At 31.1% G+C, this 17,943-nt stretch overlaps 1 protein-coding gene, 1 non-coding gene and 1 pseudogene across 2 annotated transcripts; 2 read left to right on the plus strand and 1 right to left on the minus strand.

The window, feature by feature from the left end:
* The first annotated feature begins 592 nt into the window (after positions 1-592).
* Positions 593-9,796, plus strand: LOC102597190 (beta-glucosidase 40-like). The gene is made up of 13 exons (XM_006365074.2): positions 593-1,108; positions 6,699-6,765; positions 6,927-6,985; positions 7,200-7,275; positions 7,407-7,478; positions 7,802-7,889; positions 7,978-8,233; positions 8,378-8,493; positions 8,574-8,797; positions 8,910-8,941; positions 9,061-9,163; positions 9,287-9,395; positions 9,483-9,796. Exons 1-13 carry the CDS (start codon positions 968-970, stop codon positions 9,655-9,657), a joined length of 1,518 nt encoding a protein of 505 aa, XP_006365136.1. The 5' UTR covers positions 593-967; the 3' UTR covers positions 9,658-9,796.
* Positions 9,797-11,918: 2,122 nt separating this feature from the next.
* LOC102599139 (beta-glucosidase 40-like) lies at positions 11,919-14,387 on the plus strand (annotated as a pseudogene).
* Positions 14,388-14,898: 511 nt separating this feature from the next.
* TRNAE-CUC (transfer RNA glutamic acid (anticodon CUC)) lies at positions 14,899-14,971 on the minus strand. The gene has a single exon. It is a non-coding gene; the product is annotated as a tRNA-Glu (tRNA).
* Positions 14,972-17,943: the final 2,972 nt, after the last annotated feature.

A 17,943-nucleotide genomic window follows, 5' to 3' on the forward strand; every position in this document is an offset into this window, starting at 1 on the left:
ACGAGTATATACGTCATGGTATAATGTTGGATAACAAGCCTTCTATTTTTTTTATTTGTAGAAAACTCGTGTGCTTGGGAATTCTTGATGATTAATTAAACTAAGATTTTAACATGACTACAGTAACTTTGTCTATCAAGTTTTTTTTTTTCTGCTGAGTTTTGACACAGAAATCCCACGATTCTCAACTACTTCATTGACCACTAAGCCACAAATGCACCCATATTTTAGAAAGTGCATATTCGCCTCTACTTAGTATGTGGATGAAAGTTAAACTCTACCACTATTTTTAATCATCTGAAACCTGACTAGTTCAGAAACACATTAAAAAGCTAAGTATCATACCAAAAAGTTCTTTTTTTCTTTTTATATATATAAAAAACAATCTAATATCCAAAACTCAAACTTAAAACTTTAGTCTCCTGGAAGAAATTCCAACTAAATTTGCATCCATAATAGATGATGAAACAAACTTTTATTATTCAAGAAAATACCCCACCACCATTCCCTCCATCACCCCACCCTCCACATATAATTAAGTGTGGAAGCAACCATTATGTCCACTACCCCATCCCCACAAAGAAAAAAAAGAAATAAAAAAGTGGAGTTTTACTAAAAAAGAGTTCTCTTATTTAAAGAGAAAACAAAGGTTCATCTTCTTAGCTTCTTTTTCTTCTAAGTTCTATCTCATTAATTAGTTGCCGGGCCACCATTTTTTGCTTCACTCAACAACCAACATATATATATCCTCCTCTTTAATACATTACAATAAAAAAAATATGTTTATTCATTAATTCCTTTTTGGGAACCTTTATAAATACACACCAAAACTAACACTAACCAACCAAAATATAGAATTCATAAACCCCCTTTTTAATTTTCCTTCTCTCCCTTTGTCTTCTTGATTATCTTGATATATTTATACTTAGAAACCTTCTCAATCTCCACACCAAAAAAAAAAAAAACTATGTTGAAGAAAAGAGGCATTGATGTTTGGGCATTACTATTTTTAATATTTGTTACTATTAATACAAATTCAGCACAAAATATTAGCAGAAACAATTTTCCAAGGGACTTTGTTTTTGGTACTGCTTCTTCTGCTTATCAGGTTTGTCTTCTTCTTCTTCTTTTTTTCTCTACACATGCATGTGAATGTGAATCACTCATTTCTATATCTATTCACTATTTTTTTTATTTTAATATATTATTATTATTATTATTATTTATTATTATCCTTTACCATAACCAATAATTATCTTTCTTTCTTCTTTTTCATCTTTTTTAATATATATAAAGTCGAAATGTATCTTAATTGTATAAATAGGAAATGATAAACTCTCTTGATGAAAATTCTGCGTATGTTGTTAATAGGTATTTATCCAAGGAACTTTAAAGAAACTAGAGTTTCTAATTAGGACACCTCACTAATTTTTTCTTTTAGAAATTAGCGATAGATAAAGTAAAAAATTATTGCTAATCACATTTGACGATAGATTATCAAAAATATTGTTAGTTACATATTATTTAGTGATGAATTAGCGACTTAGTTTCTAATTTCTGTTTGTTGTAGTGTCTTCTCATGGCTTTAAGATTACTTTTCTCTCTTTTTTATTCTTTACTTCAAGTTTGGTATAATTTTTGGCATAAAAAGGAGTAAAATCTAGAAATATTTTATTCTTTTAAAAAAATAAAAATCCCATTGGTGCTTTCCTTGAAAGTAATTCTCTATTAGAATATTTTTGTTTTTTTACTTTTATTTTCTATTTCCTGCCAAATAGCTACAAAGAAAAAACTGCATTTAGTAGGGAACAAAGTACTATAATGGTAAAAGGAACAAAACAAAATTTGTCGGAACCTTAATCAATTAATTAGCTAATTAAGCGTATAGTTGTCATTTAATCATCTAATTAATTATGAAATATCCACCAATGATGTGACTTTAATGTTCTAGAATCAAAAAGTTGATAGATATTCCAAATAGAGAAAAAAGCCTCAACAAAAATAAAAGGGTTAATTGTAATTTTAATCCCTCAATTTCTGTCAAATTTTGATTTTAGTCCTTATAATATTTGACTAGACGTAATAATGTTAAATAACTAAAATATGTATTGTTTGTCTCTTTATATAAGAAATATGTGATATTTAGAATATTTTTAGAACATGATCACCGTCAATTATGGAGTAATAACACAAATTGAACATAATACATCAATTATTGAATGATTTAACTACTTGATAATTTGTTAAATTTGTAAAAAGTGACATTTTGAAATATCAAATAGTGCAAGTATATCTATTAGTTGAAGGATAATTATGTTTAACAATTATAAAATATTAAAATTAGTGTTTTTTTATTTTTAAAAAACTAAAAATGTTAATGTATAAAATAAATACAACAGTATTTTCATAAAAAAGAAAGTTAAGTTTGGTAAATTTCCCAACAGAATTCGTTATTTGATGAGGGAGAGCAGCTCAATTGCGTCAAAAAAGTACCAATTTTTACTAACCATCATTATATATTTATACACATCATTTTTACTAGAATAAAAGTTTTATTGAGAAAAAAATAAAATTTTCACTAAAAATAATATATATATATATATATATATATATTGCCACGAGTAAGTAAGTTTGGGGGACCGAAGGCAGTTCTCCGTGCACCGGACACGTAGCTTACCGAATCAGTTGCGACACGGATGGGAATGCATGCTACGAAAGATAGGGTCGAGTCTGATACATCAACCGTCTACTCAATATCCTTGTACGAGTCCACAATGACTACACGAGATGAACCTTGGTTTGGTGAATTGAAGTTGGCCTTAGGTGTAATAGGACTCCCAGTTACTGCGCGCGATCGTATACTGAGGTGCTCCCCGCCGGTTGTTGGAACGACGCGAGCCGGGCCGGGTCTCGATTCAGAAAGATGAAGGGCCCAAAAGTCTAAATAGGGGGTGAAAAATTCCCCATCTCATTGGGGGCGGAAAACGAATCGACATCTCGATGTGATACAGCCCTTTCGATTTTAGTTGGGAAAGAACGGCGAAGTCCATCCGAACCGTCCAATGAAGAATAAGAGGAGAGCAAAGCGCCAATGGCGCGCGAAGCGCATGCGGAACGGGCACGGAGAAAAAGAAGTGTGGAGGAGAAGCAGCCGAGCTCATTCCCTTCGCTTCCTGGGCCCAAAGCAGTGCAGTCTTTCCTGGCCAAATCAAGGATTTGGGGCTTCTTGCTACGCTACAACACTATAGAAATCCATTTTTCTTAGTAATATATATGAATAGAAAGATAGATCCATCCATCTATCCTATCCGATTTCTATTTTGTTATCTAAAAAAGAATCGATTTCATTCAACCTTTGATTCAAAGAACTGCGCTTAGCCCCCCCGCCCATGAAACGGCTCTGCTGCAATGGATGGCAGAGGGTCCGTAGTACCCGAAGCACTGGAGTGATCCAGTAGCCGGGAAGGAGCCTAGAAGTGCTTACTACTACACCACACTACACTTGGCTCTACACATTTACAGAGCTAACCTCTCTTTAGTGCCTGACAAAGCTAAGGGAACTTCAATATAATCCTTACTCTTTTTCCCCCAACTTCACCTAGGCTTAACGGGGCCTTACTTATTCGAGGGAGGGGGGGTGGAGCCTCGAAAAAGCACTGTTGAAAGGAAATATTCTTGGCCCCTCTTCATTCTCTACAGGGTTCCAAACTTTTCTTTAACATAGGTGATAACGTGCCAGACAGAGATGGAAGAGATCAAATACTATATATATAAAGTAAATCCAAAGAAATTATGAAAAATCAACATATAATACATATACATTAAAAAAAATTGATCTATTTACAAAATGTAATTTGTAAAAATAAAGATAGCTCCACATCTGCTTGTTGGACATAGGGGTGAAGCTAAAAGGGCGTGTAAATAAAAATATATTATAAATATTTTGAGACGAAAGAAGTACAATTTAAAAAAGAAAGAAAATAAAACAAACTTTATTAGAAGCTTGGAGCAATATTTAGATAAGCGTGTGGATATAGGATTGGATTATAAAGGCAATTAAAATCATAAATTCTGTCATAAATAATGAAATATGTCCCCCATTAGATGTGACTTTATTGTTCAGTAATTTCAAAAAGATAAATATTCCTTTATTAAATAGAGAAATTAACACAAAAGCTTTAAAGAAAACCATCAAGTTGAAGTTCCTTTAGTCCACTTGTCAATTTTTGATAATTATCATTTTTCTTTATGCTTTCACCTATTAAGGATCATATAAACCAATTATCCAATCATTCCCGTGACCTCCCACCCCACAAGATAGAAGTTTGTTTGGTCGATATTTCAATCGAATCCACTTTTTTGAGAATTTTGACTTTTGATTATTTTATTGAATAGAAATTTTATAAGAAAATACATAAAAATCTCTTTAGTTTTGGCAACACAATTTAAAAACCCTTTATATCGTTTAAGTGATTCGAATATTCCCTAAGGTCCTTAAGGAGTGACATGATAGAGTCATAGAGAGAGTGAGTATATTTTTTTAAAAGAGAGTGAAAAAAGAGAGAAAAGATTGAATTTTATAAAATCGTAGGCATGGTATTTTTTATTGGCTAGTAAATATAATAACTATTTAATAGTTGTTCTTGATATATTACTTCTTCAAAAAATATGTAAATTTTCTTAATCCCCTTTTTAATTTCTTTAAGTTTTTTTTCTTTTCATTCTTTTGTCTTCCCCAATGCACCTCTTTATTCATTGAAATACCTCTTCCTCCATCTTCATCCCTCATCTTTATCCACTATTTTCATTTTACTAGTTCTTTAATTATTCGTAAAATTCAATATCAATATCGTTTTATTTAGTCAATTTCATTCTATATTATTGATTTCGATTTCATAAATGTAAATTTTATTGAATTTTAAGTAACCCATTTTGATTTTCTATTATTTTATAATGTAAAAAAATGAAACTATCTTCTTCTCTTTTTTCTAACCAAAGTGTGACTAAACTCGTCACATTTTAATAACATAGAAAATAAAAAAACAAATCACAGCTGATTCAAAACAACACCCAAATCTGACAATGACCCAAAGACAAATTCATCTTCGGTCATTTCTAGATCCGTTCAGATATCTCATAGAATTAGGGATGGCAATGGGCCGGTGTGGCATGCGGTGGGGCGGATTAAGCTTAACCCGCAAATATTTTAATCTGTCCTGCCTCGCTCCGCATAATAATTTTTTTCATTTTCAACCCGTCCCATTCCGTCCGCATAACTTTTTTAATATTTTCTTTTCCTAGTTAAGTTTGATACTAAAGATAAAATTCATAACAATAAATTCTTTTTTTCATTAAGTTGTATTAATTTAATAGGATAGTGACTTAAAAATTTATTTTTTAGGGATCAATTGGAAAACATGTAAAAAATTGTATTATCTTTTTATTGAACCATTTTCATTTACTATCTCGAACATTTTAATAGATTTATAGAAATTATCTTAATAAATAATGCTCTATCACTCTTATAACATGTAAAAAGTTAAGATTAAATTTGAACTCACATAAAATCAAATATACCCACAACCCGCCCCGCCCCGCGTTAATTTTAAAAAATCCACTTCAACCCGCTTCGCATCCCACCCGGCCGCCCCACACAACCTTAAACCTGCCTTGCCCCACATAGCCTTAAATCCACCCCGCCCCACATTCACCCCGCCCCATTGCCATCCCTACACAAAATTTATATATTTTTTTGGACCAACTTTCTTATGCAATTTTTATTTCTTATTTGAGTTGTCAAGAAAAAATTGACTATAAAAAAATTCATTCTTCAAGATGGAAAATTCGTGGGGAAGGTTCGAAGGAGATTATGTAAATACTATAGTGTATTTCTTCTTTAAAGTTATTTTAAAATAATTGTTAAATAGTGAAGAAGAAAAAATGAAAGTATTGAAGGTTGAAATGGTGTACAAGGAAGAAGAAAGAGAGGGGAGGGGTATGTATTTATAAATTAATTAATAGATGTAATTAATTTTTAAAAAAGTGTTTAAGAAAAAATGATGAATAAGTAAAGAACAAATAAAAATTAATGGCATGCTGCCTACATGGCTATGATGTGGCGCTTACGTGGCTATGATATGGCGGGTGAGAGTGATATTTAAATAACTTGAAAGATGTTAAGGGGTATTTAAACACCCGTATAATTTTTGTACTGCCAAGTTTAGGAATTATTTCTTATGTGTTTTCTCAAATTTTATTATAAAAATTTATTTGCATCAAATGTATTTGATGCCAAATAAATATATATTTATACACGCTATGTAACTTTTTTCTAAAGACCGTTGTAACATATAGGTACAAGTTCAATTTAATTTAGTTTTTGACATAAAATATAAATTTATATATAAAAATTTATTAAAATAACAATAATAAATATCAATTTATAATCTATATAACTATAATAATTCAATAGTAAGAATCTTAAAAGATACAACCCAGTTTCTTGCAATATCAAATATCTGAAAAAATGTTAAATGAATTATAGCAAAAGAAAAAGTATATTTTTCTGCGAATACTAATATCATTACTTACTTGTTATAAATATATTTTATTTTTGTACATCTAATATAATCTTTTTTACTTTACACATTTAACTGATTAATATTTATGAGATAATATGTAATATGTTATGGTTGCAGTTTGAAGGAGCTGTGAAAGAGGATGGAAGAGGTCAAACTATATGGGACAAATTTTCTCATTCTTTTGGTAAAAAAATTGTGCATGCTATTTCCCCACTAATATTGTTTTTATCTTTGTTATTACTAAATTTTCTAATTATTTTTATCTTTTAACACTAGTAAAGTAATAATTTGAAGAGTCCGAGCAACATAATTAAATATTAATAAAAAATTCGATGAATTTTGCAGGTAAAGTAATTGATTTTAGCAATGGTGATGTAGCCGTGGATCAATATCATCGATATCCGGTAAATTTAATTTATAGTACAGTTTAATTTTCTAGATATTTTTTTTATTCTTTTTTTATTTGATGTTTGGTATCTGCATTGCAGTTTGACTAATTTAGATTTGCATCAGATAGGACCCTTTCAGGAATAGCCGTTCCTATCATAAAAATTTCATACTCAAAATGCAAAATTGAGACGCTCCATCGAATAATTCTGAATTCTTTTTTTTTTACAGGAAGATGTACAACTTATGAAGGATATGGGAATGGATGCCTACAGATTTTCTATTGCTTGGGCCAGAATTTTCCCTAGTAAATCTTCTTATATTATTAAGTTACTCAAAATAACAATATTTTGATATAGCAATTAAAAAATATCTGAATAAATAACCATGCACCACACTAGAACAAATAATTAACTCTGTTTTTTTATTCATTATCAGATGGAACTGGAGAAATCAATCAAGCTGGAGTTGATCACTACAACAAGTTGATCAATGCTTTACTAGCTCATGGTACAATTGGCATTCTTACTCTCCCATTTTACGTGAAGGTGTTACTATCTGGGGGTTGATCATTTTACAATGATTTTCTCAATATTTATTTTCAGAAAAGCATTTTGCATCAAGTTTTCAAATATATAAATTTTATTTTTAAACAACTTAACAAAACTATATCTAAATTCACAGTCAAAATTAAGTATTTTGATCCTTAGTACTCCGAACCCCTTCACATAAATTAGACAGAAGGAGTATACATCATTTCTTTAGCATTTATATTTGTTTTTTTTTGCATTAAATATAGATAAATTGAATGTTACAATGTGTATGAATCCTAGGAATTAAACCATATATAACACTATACCATTGGGACCTTCCTCAAGCTCTAGAAGACAAGTACAATGGATGGCTAAGCCCACAAATCATGTAAGTTTCACCACAAGTTATTTATTCCAACTTAATATTTCAACTTGTCTGGATTTATGTTATGTAACATTTTTGGTCATTTTGACAGAGAAGATTTTGCGATATACGCGGAGACATGCTTCAAGAAATTTGGTGATAGGGTGAAGAACTGGATCACTATCAATGAGCCTCATACTGTTGCCATCCAAGGCTTTGATGTAGGTTTACAAGCACCGGGGCGATGTTCCATCCTCCTACGAGCTCTTTGCAGAGCTGGAAACTCTGCAACTGAGCCTTACATTGTTACTCACAATCTACTCCTTGCTCATGCCACTGTTGTTGACATTTACAAAAAGAAGTACAAGGTAAAAAAAAACTTGAAAAGAGAAGAACATGCAATAAATTGAGACTTTTCCTAGTTAGTATACATAGATTATACACGGATTATACCCATAGTATACATATATTATACATCTACGGAGTATTTTTGTAATCAAGTGTCGTTGCAGCCAACACAACATGGATCAATTGGGATTTCACTAGATAGCTTTTGGTATGAGCCTTTAACAAACTCCAAAGATGACATTGAAGCAACACAAAGGGCCATTGAGTTTAATTTAGACTGGTAAGGATTTTGTTGTAGTAGTAAAAAATGCTCACTCATTTTTTCCTTTAGATGGTGAGATGTTTTGTTACTGAATTCAGGTATCTTGAGCCTGTGATTCTTGGAAGGTATCCGAGTTCAATGGTAGAGAGAGTGGGAAGCCGGTTGCCTAAATTTTCGCCAACTGAGTCTGCACTCGTGAAAGGTTCCTACGATTTCATAGGCATAAATCACTATACTACATGGTATGCCAGCAAGAACAAAACCAACATAATTGGTGCTCTGCTCAATGACTCTGTTGCAGACTCTGGTGCTATTACCCTTCGTATGTCGTTGACAACTCTATCAACTAATTGCATGATTCATTCTACTTATCGCGAAATTCATTGTGCATTAAGAACTAAACATTTTTTTCGTTGTGCTTTCGTATCTTGCAGCATTCAAAGGTATAAAGCCAATAGCAGACAGGGTATGTAATTTCATATCTTTCATATCTTGAATTGGAACGATTTTCATGTTATGTTATATTATATGTTATCTATAATAACCAAAAAGTATATGTACAAGGCTGATGATATTTACTTGCAGGCAAGTTCAGTATGGTTGTACATAGTGCCTCATGGTATAAGAAGCTTATTGAACTACATCAAGCAAAAGTATGAGAACCCTCTAATCATAATCACTGAAAATGGCAAGTCTCTAAATCTATAATGTAGCTATTAAACGATACGATCAATCAATAATTATTGAATTTGGAAAAGAGTCGAGAAGAAATGGTTCGAGCCTCTTATTTTGATTTCTTGAACTGTTACAGGAATGGATGATTCAAATAACATATTTACATCACGAAAAGATACTCTCAAGGATACAAAAAGGATCAATTATCACAATGACTATCTTACTAATCTGCTAGCTGCTATCAAGTAAGTTATTCATGTCTAAAATCCTACTTGATCGACAAATTTAAAACACAACGTATTCATTCGATATCTGTTTTGGTGAATATGCAGAGAAGATGGTTGCAATGTGAAAGGATACTTTGTGTGGTCTTTGATGGATAACTGGGAATGGGCAGCTGGATTTTCGTCGAGATTTGGTCTTTATTACGTAGATTACAAAGACAACCTCAAGAGATATCCCAAAGATTCCGTGAACTGGTTCAAGAACTTCTTAGGATCTGCTTAAATTGATACATGTTACTTACAAACACCATATATGCCTAGATTTCATGCATAAAAAGGCATAACGCGATGTATACAAACATTTATTCTTTCACAGTATCTTAATGTCATTCAATAGATTGCACTCAGTTTGCTCATACAAAGGTTGTTTGGTATCATACAAATTTTGTCATTGGTTGATCACTTTCTTTTCTGCTATTATGTGATTAATTTGTACTCAAATTCAGTTGGAACATCTGTTTAACAAGCTCAAAATGGGCATTTTGAGCTAGTTTTGAGTTTTAGGAGTCAGAGTTTGAGACTTAGCCTAGAAATGATGATCAAATTTATCGGATTCAAAGTAGTGTTTAGTGCTAATTTAGTCCTCCCTATGCATCCTAACTAGTAACCTCCTTTGTTGGAAAATCACGTTATATATACTTGGGGAATCACATTATATAAACTCCAGGCAGCTCAATGCCTTTATAAAGGGAAAATTACGCGGTTAAACAAACTTATACTACTTAATTACTCATCATAGCTATAGTTTGCTATACTTACCACTCATGACTAATATTATACATTAATTACGCGGGCTGACTTCGAATTTGTATAATTTGCCACGTTTGTATATGTATAATTTGCCAGAATATACAAATACATATGTATAATATACAATTATCTAACCTATATACATATACAATACACCTCTCTCACGCTCTGCTCTCTCTCGTTCGCCTCTCTCCTCCCTCTCCCAATCTCGCTCGCCCCTCTCTTCCCTCTCCCAATCTCGCTTGCCATATATACAAATGCATATGTATAATATACAATTATCTAACCTATATACATATACAATACACCTCTCTCACGCTCTGCTCTCTCTCGTTCGCCTCTCTCCTCCCTCTCCCAATCTCGCTTGCCATATATACAAATGCATATGTATAATATACAATTATCTAACCTATATACATATACAATTCACCTTTCTCCCACTCTTTGCCCCCTCTCTCTCTCGCCTCTCTCCCAGTCTCGCTCGCCTCTCTCCTCCATATAACATGTAGCTACGAATTGTAATTATCAAACTATAGCTATGGAGAGTAATTAGGCTATTTTTGAGTGGTTATATGTGAAAGTTCCCCATAAATGAGGCATCGTCTTGGGCCCAAAATTTAAGGGATCCCATTTTATAGTAATAATAGAATTATTATAAGTTTTTTTAATAAGAAAATTATACTATTTTTTAGTTCGTTTTGAAACATTAAAGAATGTTTCTTTCTTTTTTGTCAATTTTTAATTCAACTTTCCACATGACATATTTATGACCACAAGATTAAAAGATTTTTGGTATATATATGTATATAATTTAGTTTAAGACCACAAGATCTGAAAATCTTCTTTACTCTTTTAAGTTTCATGTCAAGTCAAAATTGGACAAAAGATTAAAACTGATAGAGTACTATTTATATAAAAAAAATAACATTTTTAATTAAGAAGAAAGAAATAACTTTGCATATCAAAAATAATTTTAAATATATTAACAATTTTACGTCGTAAAAAACTAGAAGAATAGATTTTATATAAAAAATAATAAAAAATGTATAGTTGCTAATTTCTTCTACTCAAATCCTTGTTGTCAGCACTTGAACCTGGGATGAGACTCGAATATACTAACCAACTAGACTACAATGCATTGTTGAACATATTAAGGGTCATTAATTTTTAAGACCACTTAATATTTACAAACTAGTCTATCATAAAAAAGCCAAACAAAAAGAACATAGTCCAAGTTTTCTTACAACTTTACTCCACTCCGTAAATATAAAATAGTGGGGTGAGAATTCTCATTAAGGTACCGTCTTGACATTATGTAAGTTGATCTTAGTTTTTAGATTTGATTTAAGTATAGCAATATGGAAACAGATCAAGATTTGAAGTTTGTGTGCAAGTGGTGTAACAAGAAGTATCCATGTGGAAAGTCACTTGGGTTACATAAGCTCTAATCAAATTTGAAGCTAATAAGTTGGGTTACATAAGGTCTAATCAAATTTGAAGCTAATAAGTTGTGTTGCATGAGGTCTAATCAAATTTGAAGCGGGATTCCTTCTGTTTCTGTTCTTAGAGAGAACCTATCGAAATTTGGAGGGTCGAGGATTCTAAGTTACGTTGGTCGAACTCTTCAAAAATAATAACTCACAATACTACGGAGGATCTGACATGCACTCCTTTGCCACAAGGAAAAAATTGTCAACATTGTGGGAATGTGTTTCAATCAAAAAATTGTCAACAATGTGGGAAGGTGTTTCAATCAATGAAAGCCTTGTGTGTTCATATGCGGAGACATACTTCAAGAATTTTGGTGATAGTATGAAGAATTGGATCACTTTCAATGAACCTCGTATTGATGTCATCCAAGACTTTGATATAGGGCTACAAACACCAGGAAGGCGATGCTCCATCCTCCTACAAGCTTTATGCAGTGTCGAAAACTTTGCAACTGAGCCTTACATTGTTACTCACAATCTACTCCTTGCTCATACCAATTTTGTTGTTGACATTAGGGGTGTACATGACCGGGTTGGTTCGGGTTTTTCAAATATCAAGCCAAATCATTTGTGTAAAAAATTTTAATTTACCAAACCAAACTAATAAAATTTGGATTTTTTCAGTAAAGTTTGCATACAAACATATAATTAACTTGTGCTCCAAATATTTCTTTAGTCCAACCAAAATACAATTATCTAAGGTGTTTCTTAAGAAAATAACATAAATTATGAGATGAATATTGATGACACTAAAATATTCAATAAAAAATAATAATGAAACATCATATAAAATAAATATTGCAAAGTCATAATGAAAATGATCATAATTTAAAAGTACTAAATCATGCTAAAATAAGTTTAATAAGTATTAGTTACATTACTAAATATTTAAGGAAAATTAAAATTAGATTATGTATTTTAATTGTCTAAACCAATGTAAAACTAAAGAACAAATATTCAATATTATTGTCATTCTTAGTGTTGAATTCATTTTCTTTTTGCATTAGTATTAATTTGATTTTGATTTAAGTTTTATTATAATTACCAACATCTATGGACTATAATCTTTATGGAACTAATCAAAATTCTAAGTTTCAAACTTGAAGTAATATATTAAAAGATAAAAACTATGAAAAAGTATAAGAAATATTTAAAAATTATATCAAAGTAAATATTTTTATGTATAAAATAAAATTTTAAAATTACATATATAATGTCGGATTGGTTTGGTCTCGAGTTGGTTTTTTTAAGTTAAAATCAAACCAATCCAAATATAGTCGGGGTAGTTAAAACCAAACCAACCCAAATATAGTCGGATTTTTTTTCTGATTTGATTCGGTTTTCGGTTCGATTTTGTACACCCCTAATTATACATATGCAGACTATTTTTGTGATTAGTCTTTGTGATCAATTGGTGTTGCAACCAACACAACAAGTATCAATTGGGATATCACTAGATAGCTTTTGGTATTAACCTTTAACAAACTCTAAAAATGACATTGAAGCAACACAAATTAAAGGGCCATTGAGTTTAATTTTGACTGGTAAAGATTATGTTGTAACAATAAAAAATGCTCTCCATTTTTTCCTTTTGATGGTGAAATGTTTTGTTATTGAATTCAGGTATCTTGAGTGTGTTATTCTTGGAAGGTATCCGAGTTCGATGATAGAAAGAGTGGGAAACCTTTTTGCCTAAATTTTCGCTTCTGCACTCGTTAAAGGTTCATAGGATTTCATAGGAATAAATCATTATACTACATGGTATGTCAGCAAGAACAAAACCAACATAATTGGTGTTATGCTCGATTACTCTGTCGCAAGCTCTGATGCCATTACCCTTCGTATGTCATCGATAACACTATTAACTAATTACATGATTCATTCTACTTATTGTGAAATTCATTGTGAATTGAGAACTAAGCATTTTTCGTGTGCTATTGTATCTTGCAGCATTCAAAGGTATAAAGCCAATAGCAGACAGGGTTAAGTTAAACCTCTCTATAACAATACTTCACTATAACAACTAAGTTTTATTTGGAACGATTTTCATGTTATGTTATACTATATGCTCTCTATAACAACCAAAAAGTATATGTACAATAATGATGATATTTAATTGCAGGCAAGTTCAATATGGTTGTACATAGTACCTCATGGTATTAGAACCTTAATGAACTACATCAAGCAAAACTATGAGAACCCTCTAATCATAATCACTAAAAATGGTAAGTCTCTAAATCTACAATGTAGCTTCTAAACTATACGATCAATCAATATTTATTGAATTTGAAAATGACTCTAGAAGAAATAATGGTCCGAGCCTCTTATTTTGATTTCTTGACTGTTACAGGAATGGATGATTCATATTTACATTGCGACAAGATACTCTCAAGGATATGAAAAGGATTAATTATCACAATGACTATCTTACTTATCTACTTGCTGCTATCAAGTAAGTCATTCGCGTCTAAAATCCTACTTGATTGACAAATTTAAAACACAATGTATTCATTCAATATCTATTGTGGTGAATATGCAGAGAAGATGGCTGCAATGTAGAAGGATACTTTGTGTGGTTTTTGATGGATTACTGCTAATGGGCAGCTGGATTTTCGTCGAGATTTGGTCTTTATTATGTGGATTACAAGGACATCTCAAGAGATATCCCAAAGATTCTGTGAACTAGTTCAACAATTTCTTAGGATCTGCTTAAATTGATACATTACTTACAAGCATCGTATATATATATATATATATAGATTCCACGCGTAAAAGACGCATAAAAGGCACAATGTGATGTATACACAAATTTATTCTTTCACAGTACCTCAATGCCATTCAATTTGTAAGTCAAAAACTAATTTTTTTCATTGCTCGATCACTTCCATTTAGCTGAAACATCTGTTTAAATGAGCTCAAAATGGGTATCTCCGGCTAGTTTTGAGTTTTGGAATAAGAGTTTGAGACTAAGCCTAGAAATGAGGATCAGTTTTATCGGAGTCAAAGTTGTGTGTTGTGCTAATTGAGTCTTCCCTATGCCTCTCATATCATTTTCTTCCTTCACTTGTGACTAGGGGCAGAAGGGGATTCATCTAACTCCTTTAGTTGGTTTTTTAATATATAAATATTATATGTTAGAACCCCATGCTGTCTATTGTTAAGCTTCAACTAAACATATATGGCTTGATCATGTAATATATATGGCTTGATCATGTTTGGCATACCACCGTTGCTGGGACTTGAACCCGGGTCTCTCGGGTGAGAGCCGAGTATCCTAACCAACTAGACTACAACGGATTGATATACATTGATTGGTCATTATTTTTAGAATATGGATCCTAGTAATCTACCATACATTTTACGAGAAGCAATACATGAAGTAACTTTCGATATAACAGTAAAAACAAGACTCGTCATTTGAAAAGTAAAAAAAAAGAACAATATTCCAAGTTTTTTTTTACAATTTACCACACTGCTTCAATTGATATTTATGTCTTCCAACTTTTGATGTGCACAAGTAGACACTTAAATTTGTATAGAATTGAAGAAGTAAACAAACGTGTCCTACATGACATAATATACGTAGGGTGCCATATATGACACAAATTGCCACGTAGGATGCATATGCTTATTTGTTCAACTTTATACAAATTTAAGTGTCCACTTGTGTACTCAAAGTTGAAGAGCATAAATGTCAGTTAAAGTCGAATTAAAGTGCATGTTTATATATTTTGTCTTTCTAAATTTACTACTTTCATACTAGTAAAATAACTCAAGTTTGCGCAATCATAAAAAATAAATACTATATTCATTCGGTTTATTAAAAAAAATACTCTTGAATTTTTTTTATCTTAAACATATTAAAACTCACAGATAAAAATGTTTAAGTAATTATTATCCTATATTGAGAAGCAAAATTTGCAAGGATAAACTACAAAAAATATTAGCAATAAAAAGTCAATGAGGAAGACCAGCTCCTCTACACGATTTATTAGTACCAAAAATTCATTAAGAAGATCAGCTGTTCATATCCTTGTAAAATAAATATTAAAACTTTTAGGGAAGATGCATAAGTACCCTCAACCTATGCTCGAAATCTCAGAGACACACTTATACTATACTAAGGCCCTATTATTGTAAATTCTTACGGAAAACACTTTCATCACTAACACTTACCGAATTCACCAAAGCTTGTACTTCACCACGAACTCTAGTAGGAAATTCACATAGCTTGAGGCGTGTCGAAAGACACTGTCCTTAAGGATATTTCACCCGGTATAGATGTATCCCTAGGATTTAACAAGCTCTTCTAGTAAAAAACTAGGAGCCAAAAACTAACAAAAATTCTTTAAAACAAAACCTAGCACAATAGAATATGAAAAGAGAAGGAAGAAATTTCTCTTACTCTCAATTCTAACCACAGAAAATTAGATTATAATCTATATAAAAGAAACAGATTATCATCTTATATGAATAACATTATGGCAATATTCAATTGCCACATTCAAGAGCTGCAAACGGCACAATCAGCAATTAATGGAGGAGTAAATAGGCTAATTAATATTGTGATATAGCTGTCAATATTAGAATATATGGAAATAAAGATAACACCTATATTGACATAACATAATTATTATTTTTCAATATAATAAAATAATTCTTTTTGAGATACTAGAATCATTTTTCCAACAATCCCCTACATATCTCAAATGGAATATTAAGGAATAGAATGGAATAAGAAGTTTTGCTGGGTTTTCACATATGAGTCTAATGCATCGAATCTGGTGTCCGTAGACTATGAACCAGAGCTATATTTCATACTTTGTTCTTACGAAAAATCTATCCACCTTTTCCAAAATTTAATATTAAAGATATACTCTACTTGTGATGAAGTGAACAACGAAGTTGATTTTTCTCTTACCAAATATATGAAGTAGTAATAGAGAAGTATAGAATAAGTTGATAGCAAAATCATGGAATAAGGAAGCAATAAAGGCAGTTGGATGGGTAAACTAGAGACACTCTCTCCTTTCAATTTTTCAAGAAGGGTGACTGGTGGTTGGTGAAAAAAGGAAAACAAAAAAGGAAGGCAGAAAGAAAGATCCAAATAATTGATAATTGAACTTTTGAGTTCATGTCAATAAGGTACGTAACATACTATAATTTTCTGTATTTTAAATGGAAAAATTGACATAGTTACTTTATCCCATAGTCATGAATTATTATTATTGTTGTTTTGTGTGGGGAAAAGTAAATCATCATATTCCTCAATGTTGTAGAAAAATTGGAGAAATGATAATCCCGCTAAATTAAAATAAAGTTGAATAAGCTGATGATATAAATTATTGTGATTATTAAGCGAATCTTGTGGCTAATATGTGAAAATGAAAGATTGGGTGTTAAACTTTGATGTTGTTGAGCACACTTGTGCTAACTAAAATGATTTTGTATTTCTACACCCAAAATTGGAGAAGAAGAATATTTATATATGTTGGTGATTCTAGAACTACTTGAAGTTCTTAAAATGAAAAATTCTTCTTAAATATTCACTTCTATATATTGCCATTATTTAATATGAGGTAGTATATGATATTAATATTTGTAATGTGATTCTTGTGGAATTTGAAGGGAAAAAAATGATTGAAGATTTTATTTGAGTTTGATTATATGTCAACAAACGTTATTGTGGCAATGAGTATCATAATCATGATTTATTTTGTATTTAATATTTATCAAGTTATGATAACATGTATACATAATTGCTGACTTTAATAATTTGTTAAATTATTTTTGCTCTTGATTTCTAGTTCATGTCATAGTACTCAAAATAAGGTTATTATTCTAGATTTTGACGTTATCAAATGATTTGCGTAAATATCCTTAAGATTGTTGTAAATTCTTACGGAAAACACCTTCATCACTAATACTTACCGAATTTATTAAAGCTTGTACTTCACCACGAACTCTTGTAGGAAATTCACATAGCTTGAGGTGTGTCGAAAAACACTGTCCTTAAGAATATTTCACCCGGTATGAGTGTATCCCCCAAGATTCAACAAGCTTTTCTAGTATACAATGGGCAAAAAACTTAAATATACAACTTAAAGTCTTTAATTACATCAATATAGCAATACTTTTTTTTCCAATTATATAACAATATTTTTTTTAAAACTAGAATTTTTATTTTTTTTTAAAAAACGTTTACCAAGTCGGCTAACTGACTGTTTGACTATCTATGAAACCTCTAAACAACTGAGATGGATGTCGGG

The sequence above is a fragment of the Solanum tuberosum genome, unplaced genomic scaffold (assembly GCF_000226075.1).
Source record: "Solanum tuberosum cultivar DM 1-3 516 R44 unplaced genomic scaffold, SolTub_3.0 scf00534, whole genome shotgun sequence".
NCBI lineage: Eukaryota > Viridiplantae > Streptophyta > Magnoliopsida > Solanales > Solanaceae > Solanum > Solanum tuberosum.